Source organism: Triticum urartu, chromosome 7A, assembly GCF_056163025.1.
Source record: "Triticum urartu cultivar PI428250 chromosome 7A, HENAU_Tu73, whole genome shotgun sequence".
NCBI classification, from domain to species: Eukaryota; Viridiplantae; Streptophyta; class Magnoliopsida; order Poales; family Poaceae; genus Triticum; species Triticum urartu.
The window spans coordinates 249,411,504-249,422,162 of NC_141879.1; the positions used below are offsets into that span (position 1 = coordinate 249,411,504).

General features: G+C 40.9%; 1 protein-coding gene across 1 annotated transcript; it reads left to right on the top strand.

The window, feature by feature from the left end:
* The first annotated feature begins 2,901 nt into the window (after positions 1-2,901).
* On the top strand, positions 2,902-5,568 carry LOC147959200 (protein FAR1-RELATED SEQUENCE 6-like). Its single transcript, XM_087532548.1, has 6 exons — positions 2,902-3,471; positions 3,889-4,451; positions 4,525-4,644; positions 5,156-5,236; positions 5,316-5,453; positions 5,535-5,568. Exons 1-6 carry the CDS (start codon positions 2,902-2,904, stop codon positions 5,566-5,568), a joined length of 1,506 nt encoding a protein of 501 aa, XP_087388674.1.
* The last annotated feature ends 5,091 nt before the right edge of the window (positions 5,569-10,659 follow it).

Consider the following 10,659-nt stretch of genomic DNA (forward strand, 5'->3'; position numbering starts at 1 on the left):
GAAGGAAGGAGGAGGGAGGAGGGAAGGAAGGGGGAGGCCGAATCCCTTCCCTTCCTTCTCTCTTCCCCTCTTTCCTTCCTCCTCTGGCTTGGCCCATATGGGGGGCGCAGCAGCCCCTGCTGGCTGCTGTGTTTCACCTCTTGGCCCATTAGGCCCATATATTTTGCTGGGGTTGCCCGGAACCCCTTCCGGTGACCCGATATGTACCCGGTACCCTCCGGAACACTTTCGGTGTCCGAATACTATCGTCCTGTTGGGGAATGTAGCATGCAATTTCAAAAAAAATCCTATGATCACGCAAGATCTATCCAGGAGATGCATAGCAACGAGTGGGGAAGAGTGTGTCCATGTACCCCCATAGACCGAAAGCGGAAGCATTAGGTTAACACGGTTGATGTAGTCGAACGTCTTTACGGTGCATTATAATACACCAGAGCACATGTATTATATGGCCGATCTAACAGATGAGAATAATTGGGCCTTTTTAAGCCCAAGGGTATTTTCGACTTAATTTTTTACCTTTAATCGGCCCAATTTGGTCCAGGGGTATTATCGTCCTAAAATTTTCGATTAAATTAATTGCATTAATAAAGCACTTCATTATAGAGGTCCCATCATCGTGCGTACTCTTTTGAATTTGGTTCGAGCGGTTCATCCTCTCTCCTCCTCTCGAGCCCTAACCTCGGGCGCCCTCGATCGCCGCCGATCGCCTCCGGCGCCCTCGATCGCCCCCGGCGCCCTCGATCGCCGCCGATCGCACTCGCCGTGTCTACCCCTCCTGCTCCTACTCCCCCTCACTCCCTCCATCGCAAGTCACCCCAGTCGGGTCGCGGCGCCAGATCCTTCCCCGAGCGGATGCCACCTTCCCCGACCCGAGGGGCCACATCATCCTCATCGACATGCATCAACTTTTTCACGCCGGATCTTCGCTGTAAGTGCCTAGCCATCTCAAATCTTTGCTGGTCCCTTCTGCATATAGAACCAATAGGGGTCGGATTTGATTCGGGTTTAGGATATGTCATGTGAGGTTTAGGGTTTATCGTTTCAGAAAGTTGTGAGGAGATTTCGGTCGGATTTGGTTAGGGTTTAGGATATGTCATCTGAGGATTAGGGTTTATCTTTTCAGAAAGTTGTGATGAGATTACGATTGAAAGGAAGTGTAAGTCGGATGTAGCTACGACATATTGAAGGACTTAGTTAGGATTATGTGGCATGAGAAAGTTGTCAGCAGATTTGGTTTCAACTTTTGAATTGAGTTTCGAGATATTTTGGATTTAGTTAGGAGATAATTATTTTGTATGGAGTTTGGACTTATTTTGGATTTAGTTAGGAGATAATTTGGATTTAGTTAGGACATACTTTTGGATTTTGTTACGAGATAATTTGGATTTAGTTAGGATATAATTTTGAATGGAGTTTGGAGATAATTGATCTATCAGGGTGGATCTATCAAGGCATTTGAAGGACTCGTGGACTTTGGCTTTAGTTAGGAGATCATTAGTTAGAGCTAGTACAATCAATTACAAATTTCTGGATTTAGTCAGGGCATATTTACTTACAGCTTTTGAAGGACTGAGTTAGGTACATGAATCCGATATGAAAAATTAAATCAATTATTTAAGCAGAGTAGTGCATAATTTCGGTAACGTATGCTATCCATCCGTAACATTGACTATCTGTTTCCGCTGGCAACATAACGACATGGATTATAAAGGCAACGGTGGCAAAACTTGGGTGATACAGGCAAGGACGACAAGGACATGGGTCATAGAGGCAACAAAGGCAAAGGCATGGACCCCAAAGGAATGGATGGTATGTGCATGGATGATAAGGATAATGAGGATGCAGGCAAGGATGGCATAGACATGGATGATGTACACATACAAGGTAAAGGAATTGATAATAAAGGCATGGCTGGTTCAGACCTGAATGAGTGTATGGAATACTTAGAGATTGTGAAGAAGACGTTCAGGACTGAGGAAGAAGCCTACATGTTCTACGTAGGCTATGCGAGAAAAAAGGATTTGGTGTTAGAAAGGATGATCCGAAGTACAGGGGTCTGGGTCCGAAAAAAAATGCATACAGAAGGACATACAAGTGCTGCAAACAAGGATGGCGGGCCCTTAAGCACTTTAACAGAGCTGAAAGAAAAAGAACACCGAGGGGTCTTTCTCGGTGTGGGTGTCCCGCTCTTTTTCAGGTTGAGCTACAAGATAGCAGTGGCCTCTGGTTCGTCAAGAATTTTGTGGACAAGCATAACCATCTGTTTGTCCCTGCTGACCTGACTCCGTACTTGTCGGCTCATCGTAGAATGACTGACGCACAAAAGGCTGATGTCATCGAGTATGTTGTCGGTGGACTTTAAACACATCAGATTATGAATGTAATGGAGAAGAATGCCGGAGGTCCCGACAAGCTTGGATTTATAGATCGAGATCTATACAACCATGTTTCAGTCCAGAAGAAGCGCAAGATAGAAGGCAGTGATGCTAGATATTTGCTCACCTATATGATTGCACAGAAAAAAGCAGACCCGGAATTCTTTTTCAAATACACAAAAGACAGCGAAGGCCATTTGAGGAACATATTCTGGGCTGACTCACAATCCCGCATCGACTATGTTGCCTTTGGTGGTGTCGTGGTGTTCGACAGTACATATCGGTCTAACAAGTACAGGCTTCCGTTTGTTCCATTTGTTGGTCTGAACCATCACCGCAGCACAGTTTTGTTTGGGGTTGGTCTAGTGTCAGATGAGACAGTTGCATCATACCAGTGGCTTTTTCATGTATTTTTGGAGGCAATGTTCCAGACGGCACCAATTTCAGCAATCACCGATGGGGACGGTGCAATGGCTAAAGCAATAGCTACTGTCTGGACCGGAACAGATAATCGTTTGTGCACATGGCATATCAAGGAGAATATGGTGATGCACCCCACAAGGAAAAGCTGGAGCAATTTAGGGAATTCATTTACCGTCGTTGGGATGTTGATGAGTTTGAGAAAAGATGGGAGGCTTATAAGGTTCGGTTCAAAATAAAACCAACGGGCAAGAGGTCGTCATGGGTTAACAGGATGTACGAGCTGCGACACAAATGGGCTGCTGCGTACACAAAGGGTAGATATTTCCTAGGCATGATGAGTAATCAGAGGAGTGAGTCTCTCAACTCAAGGCTTCATGTGCACCTGAACAGGAAGATGCAGCTTGTTGATTTGTTGCAGCATGTTGAGCACTGTGTATCCATAATGTGTAAGACTGAAGCAGCATTAGACGCAGTAGCAACACATACGATACCCTTCACTAAGCTGAATGCACACCCTCTGGAGATTGCTGCCTCTTATATTTATACAACTGTGATGTTTCCAAAGGTAAAGTGTCAGATTGTCGAAGGGACAAATTGGCAGGTCACGGAGCGGGTAGCATGTGATGGTTTGGTCGTGTTTGGAGTTTTGCGCAAAGCCCCATATGATAAAGTCCCATATGGCAGGGATGCTAGAGAATTGCAAGGTAAGGAAGGTAAGTATGCTGAGGACTTGCATGCAAAAAACTTGGATGCTGAGGATCCCAATGACTTGGAAGGTAAGGATGCCGAGGACTTGCATGCAAAAAACTTGGATGCTGAGGATCCCAATGACTTGGAAGGTAAGGATGCTGAGGACTTGCATGCAAAAAACCTGGATGCTGAGGATCCCAATGACTTGGAAGGTAAGGATGCTGAGGACTTGCATGCAAAAAACTTAGAAGCTGAGGATCCCAATGACTTGCAAGGCAAGGATGGTGTGTACTTGCATGCCAAAAACCTGGATGCTAAGGATCCCAATCACTTGGAAGGTAAGGATAGTGAGGAGTTGGAGGCAAAAAAGTTGGATGCACAAGGCGTGGATGCTAAGCCTGTGGATTTTATATATCACGTGACTTTTCTGTTTACAGGAGCAAGACTAGATGATGCAGCTTGTAAATGTAAAAAGTTGGAAAGTCAGGATTACCCATGCGCACATATATTCTCCGTTCTGGATCATCTTGGTGTACGCACATTGACAAAAAAATTTGTCAAGAAAAGATGGACAATGCATGCCAAGCTAGCATTCCCTTCTTCGAGGATTGCGAATACTCATGTATGGTCTGATCACATGAATAAGTATCATCAACTACGCAACATGGCTAGTGACGCTTTATTCATAGCCGCAGCTAGCGATTCACAGTCAGAACAGGTGATGGAGTTCCTCTGGAGTATATTGGTTGATGGAGAAAAAACTGATTTGGATGAAGGCCATAAATCATTTGTTCCTTTGCCGGCATACTTCTCTGCTGCTCGCGAATGCTGCACTGATGACGTGGAAAATCCAATCAAAATAGTTCCAAAAGGGAGACCAACTACCAAAGAATCTAACAAGAGGATTAAATCCAGGCTCGAGCGGATGAGATGGAAAAAAGCAACGAAGTTAGTGCACATGTTTATCTCATTGTTCATTTCCATACATGCTTACAATGTTAATATGTTCTCTCTTTTTCTTCAATTTACTCAGGAACAAATTGGGGAAATCAAAGGTCACAAGGAGGAAGAAGCGAAAAGACAAAGACTCAGAGACAGAAGAAGACACAGATTCAGATATAGAAGAAGAGGAAGATTCAAAAAAAGCAACAAAGTTAGTGCACATGTTTATATCATTGTTCATTTCCATACATGCTTACAGTGTTAATATGTTCTCCCGGAGAGTGTTCACATGTTTTTCTTCAATTTACGCAGGAAAAAATCGGGGAAATAAAATAGCACAAGGAGGAAGAAGCAAAAAGAAGAGACAGAGTCAGATACAGAAGAAGAGACAGAGGCAGATACAGAAGAAGAGACAGAGGCAGATACAGAAGAAGAGGAAGATTCAGGTACAGAAGAAGAGGAAGATTCAGGTACAGAAGAAGAGGAAGATTCAGATGCAGAAGAAGAGGGAGATTCAGATGTAGAAGAAGAGGGAGATTCAGATGAGGAAGAAGAGGAAGATTCAGATGCAGAAGATGGTGGGCTGAGGAGGGCTAGAAAGAGACCATTGGAGGTTGCAGAAGAGGATTACGCAAAACCAAACAAGTGGGAATTAGCACAATTGTGCGTACTTAAACATGTTCGAATGCTGGCTGCAGATTCATCTATTTCATTTTTTGCAGGAAACGCAAGGGCTCTCCAAATGTCAATGCCGGGAGGATGAAAAAGAACGATGACAAGGGTGCGCGAGGAAAACCAGTGAAGTTAGTGTCTGTACTTACATGTCCGCTCTAGAAGTCGGGTATTTGCTAGTACTATGTTGATGTTTCTTAACTTTTCCAGGAAAGACTCTAGTAAGGGCGGTAAAGAACAGGCCAAAGGGGTGATGAAGACAAAAAGGCCTGATAGGAATGTACCACAGGCTGAGCGAATAAGAGCTGTCAAGTTAGCTTCTGTAGCTATGAAGAGAAAATCAGTGAAGTTAGTGTTTTTTCTATTATAGTGTACTGTACATGCTCAAATCTTCTTTGCTATCCTATTAACAAACGTTGTTTCATGCAGGAAAGCTAAAGTGAAGTCGAGACAGGATGGTTAGATGCACAGGGTCAAGCAGAGAAAACAAAAGGATTTCAGGGGTCGAAAAATTGAGAACAAACTAAAGTAGACAGTTTTCCATGCCGTGATCCACCTTGTTTCTCATGTATTAGACCTATTTGATGGACTGCCACTATTTTTCTGAATTCCTCATTTGATTGGTACACCCTCATTTTATTATGGACGGGTCGACATGGTAGGCTAGTTATGATTTATCAACATCGATGAAACAATGCATTTTTAGTGCAGTTGGTTTTCTATTTTTTTCATTTCTTACATAATATATTGCTGAAATTTGTTCAAAGTGTAGTCAAATTTCATACTTGAAACATAAAATAGAAACCGAAAATTTATATATATAAGAAAATAGAACGTTAATAGAAACCTCGTTTTCAAATAACATTGAAAATTGTTTATTTTCAAATAGAAAATAAGCATACTGATATTTTAAAAATAGCATGCTCATTTAAAAAAAACATGTTCAATTGAAAAGAAAATATAATGAATATGCTGATTTAAAAATATCATGCTGGTTTTAAAAATAGCATGCTGATTTAAAAATTATGCTACTTTTAAAATAACATGCTAATTTCAAAAATAGCATGCTAATTTTAAAAATAGCATGGTACTTTTAAAAATATAATGCTCTTTTCAATATGCTACTTTTAAAATAGCATGCTGTTTTTGAAATCAGCATGATATTTTTAAAAAATAGCATGCTTATTTTAAAAATATACTGCTTTCAATATGCTAATTTTAAAATAGCATGCTGATTTCAAAAATAGCATGCTGATTTTAAAAAAATAGCATGCCGATTTCAAAAATAGCATGCTGATTTCAAAAATAGCATGCTGATTTAAAAAAAATCATGTTCTTTTGAATATGTTGTTTTTAAAAATAGCATGCTGATTTCAAAATAACAGCCTCATTCTAAAAATACAACGTTGTTTTTAAAATATAACGTTGTTTTTAAACTGATTTCAAAAAATACATGCTTTTTAAAATATGCTGTTTTGAAAGCAGTGTGCTGATTTTGAAATCAGCATGCTATTTTTAAAAACAACATATTCAAAAGAACTCGTACTAGCCAACACACAAACCTCGTTCAAAAATGAAAGTAGTGTCTAATCCATTTGAAACCCGGTTAGATTTGATTCTAAGAATACTAGCATCACTATGGCAAAAAAAGGAAATATAATTGCAGTCCATAAAGGTAATTATATCAAGGAGGGTACCAGGGTGCGTTATATATGTAGACTTGCATAGCAAGTACATTACGCCACATAGGGTTCATACTACCACCAAGTTACTGCCAAGTTCCACTTACTGGACGATCTTCATATCCAGTCGGACCCAAAAGTTATACCACCAAAGTACCAGTTACTACCAAGTACCAATTACTACTAAGTTGCACTTACTGGACCCTAAAGCTGATACTACCAACTTGCAGTTACTGGCTAGTACATACAGATTATAAAACTAGCGTCAAACTACTGCGGCGGGTCAACGAATCCTCATGCCACTAACCATGTTCACCCTAAGCCCACCTCAACTCCTTTCCATGAACCTGAAGATAGCCATTTGATCTTCTTTCATTCTGGCGCCCTCAATGACTTCTCTCTAGTTCTTCGTCATGATCGCTCGCCCATCCTTCTTGCCCATCTTGAACAAGACCTTTTTATTACCTTCAAAATGTTCGCTGGTGACACGCACAACCATGGGATTTTGCAGATAATCTTTGAGGTAGGCCTGACTGTACTACTTTGAGAAGCACTGATTGCACAGGGAAATAAATAATGTTACATAAAAATGAAGTATAATTTGCACACAAAAAAGTAAGAATGATTTGCACAACCACGCCCGTCCTCCTCTCATCTCTACATGATGGCATTTTCACTAGTGAAGTACGATTTGCAAAAAGAAAAGTCCAAGTATTTACCATCTTGCTCTTCCCTCTGATGACTGCCGAGCGAGTGACGGTGCTGACATAGTATGGTATGGGAGGTTGGCACTGCTTTACTATGGATTTGAGATAGTCCCACCGATCCTCGTTTAGCAATACATGGTTGCCGTAGAAGATGCGATCCTCGAAAGTTCCTTTTCTCACATGGAATCCCGGTCCTGTATAAAAAAATTAAGATGACAGAGTAGTAAATAATTTCATATGTAAGATCTAGAACATCAGCACTGGGTTAATGATCAATGCCTACTCCAATGATCAAGAAATGAAGGACATAGATAACCCAATCACATCCACCCAACAATATCTCGTAGAAACATGGGCAAACTGAATATTTGATTTATTTAAACTAACAACTAAACACTGCTCTATGTAAGCTCTAGTTCAGTCAATGTTGATTTGGAAGGTCATTTAGAACCCAAACAGAGTAATGTGTGGTAATCAAGTGTCACTCAAACATCAACTTTCGATATTTCACGGTTCATTTAATATCCGACCAGCCAAATGAACTTTACCCCGTAGTGCCAAGATAGGATCGTGGTCCACATCTCCATCTCCATCAGAACTATCATCAGTGTCATAGTCGCTAGAGGTGTCGCCATCACCGCTATAGCTGTCACTCCCACGTGAAGTGCCATCTGAAGCATCATCTGAGGTGGTCCGGTGATCACTCTCTTCACTGCTGATGAGGATGGTTTCCCTTGCCATTCAAACCCGTTGCATGCATTGCAATGAACAAATGTTAGTTATTGATATATGAAATCAGTCTTCCATTATGACTTGTTAGCACCATATACAATGTGAATAATCTTTTCGCATACTTCTTGCTAAGTACGTAGTTCATGTATAAACATCTACACGAAAAAGCTAGTCGACAACTATTCACACGACTAGTCAAGACTAGTGGTTAGACTCATAATCATTGGGCAGACATAACCAATTATGATATTTCAAGGTTAAAATTTTGTGAGCTGGACAAGAAAACTTGGTAACCAACCAATTAGTAGCCATGTAAAAATGAACCATGATTGACTGCTCTCATCGAGCAATACGTGAAACTATAACTGATCTGCCTTTGATCACTGCAAATTTCCTGCTGGGCTGTTGTGTGGTACCATCAGGTAATAAATATACAGTCTTTAAATTGTCCCAACAAAACAAATAATGCATTTGCTGCTGTACATAACATTTTTGGAGGTAGCTGTGGAGGTTAATTTTCCAATTTCAAGTGAGAATAAGGACATGATAGAATCCCTCAAGCAAGATGACAGCATAGTGAAGGCTATGAGAACGAGCAAGGTATGCTGACCAATTGTCACTCTTTTGTATACTTGATATTTATTTACTCATTACTACCCATACCAACAAGTAAAATCATGATTATGAAGTATAATGTCAGAAAATCCAACATTGAGGAATTTGTTGCAATGTGTACTACTAGCTCACAGGAAATTTTCATTGACCCCAACAAGCCCATACCATATCTTGGAGATAGGCTGACATAATTCAAGTAAGCAGTAACAACAATCAGCAAAAATATGCACCAACCTAAAATATTACATGTGTGCACATATCATCAAAAACATGCACCAATCAAGAGCAGTCTATACTTGACAAATCCTTCAAAATATGCACTAATCATCATACTACCATCGAGTAATACATGAAACTATAACTGATCCTCATTCCATCATTACAAATTTCCTCATGGACTGCTTCTGTGCTTGCCTTTTTAGTTTTTAATAACTAAGCATCAGCAAATACATATACACAGTATTTAAACTATCCCAACAAACCAAAACATGTGTATGCTCCTGTGAATATAATTTTTCTATATCTAGCAGTGGGGGGCCATTTTCCAGGGGAAAAAGTACTTGATAGCATCTGTCAAGCAAGATGATAGCATAGTGAAGGCTATGTCGATGAGCAAGGTATGCTGGCCAACACCCACCTTTTTCTCTTACTTGCATGAAAGTGTTTACCCATTACTACCCATACGAACAAGTAAAACCATGCTTACGCAGTACATTGTCAGATTATCTTGCTGTAAAATTAGTTGTTGCAATATGACCTACTAGTTGACAGTAAATCTGCGAATACCCGAAACATGCACACAAGCAAGTGTCAGATTTTAACTTGGGCGGTGCTGCTAGATCGCAAAATTAAGGTCAGATCGACATTAGAAGGGCAGGGAAGATCAATCTTACCTGCGAAGTGGTACCAGATGGGGCTGGAGTAGACTTGTTCGAAGCTGGCACCACCGGAGCTTCGGGCGGCGCGACAAGGATTGGGGAGAAGAGGTGCCGTTGTCGGACCTTGCTGTCGACGAAGCAGTGGAGAATCGTGGTCGGAGCAGGGGGGAGTGGGTGGCCTCGCGGATCTGGCCAATTTGACGACGACGGGGGCGGCCAAGGTGACGGCTAGGAAAACCCTAGCCGTCGCCCTCCGCGTCGCCTCTCTGTCTCTGCAAAGAACGAAGTGTGGTGGGATTGGGAATGGGGGTGGGGTTGGGGTTGGGGCCATTGCTCGCTTTTCTCTCTGCTCCCACTTGTGCAGGCCCACAAAAGGAACAAAGTGTTGGGCCGGATCAATGCAGATTTGGTAGCTTTACCAATTCTGGCCAAACACAAAAGATCAGTATGACCACAGGTGTTCTTTTAAAGGAACCCTAAAAATACACTGCTGTTCATATTGCATGTGGATGAGTCTTTCAGTACCAATTGATCTTGAATAATTTTAAGCAATCCACAGTATATATATATATATATATATATATATATATGAAAATAATGGTTAACCAATAAAATGGTAAACTATTAGATGCAAGGTTGCAAATATTTGAAAAAATGAATAATTGAATTGTATGCATTTTTATGATTAAATTTAATAAATGTAACATTTTTGCAAAAACTATGATAAATTAAAATATTCATTGGTATTTAAAAAAAAAACCACGAATGACTACTTATGCCAACCAGAACTTCTTCATGGTTTCGTTTATTCATCTATTCTTTGGCATGCTGGTTCTCATAACGCCTTCTTCGAACCTTCTCTTTGTCTGACAAATTCCTGAGATATTGGGCTAGGGCCTTGTGTTTCACCCTCACACATGCTTCATTTGGTATCCTTTGG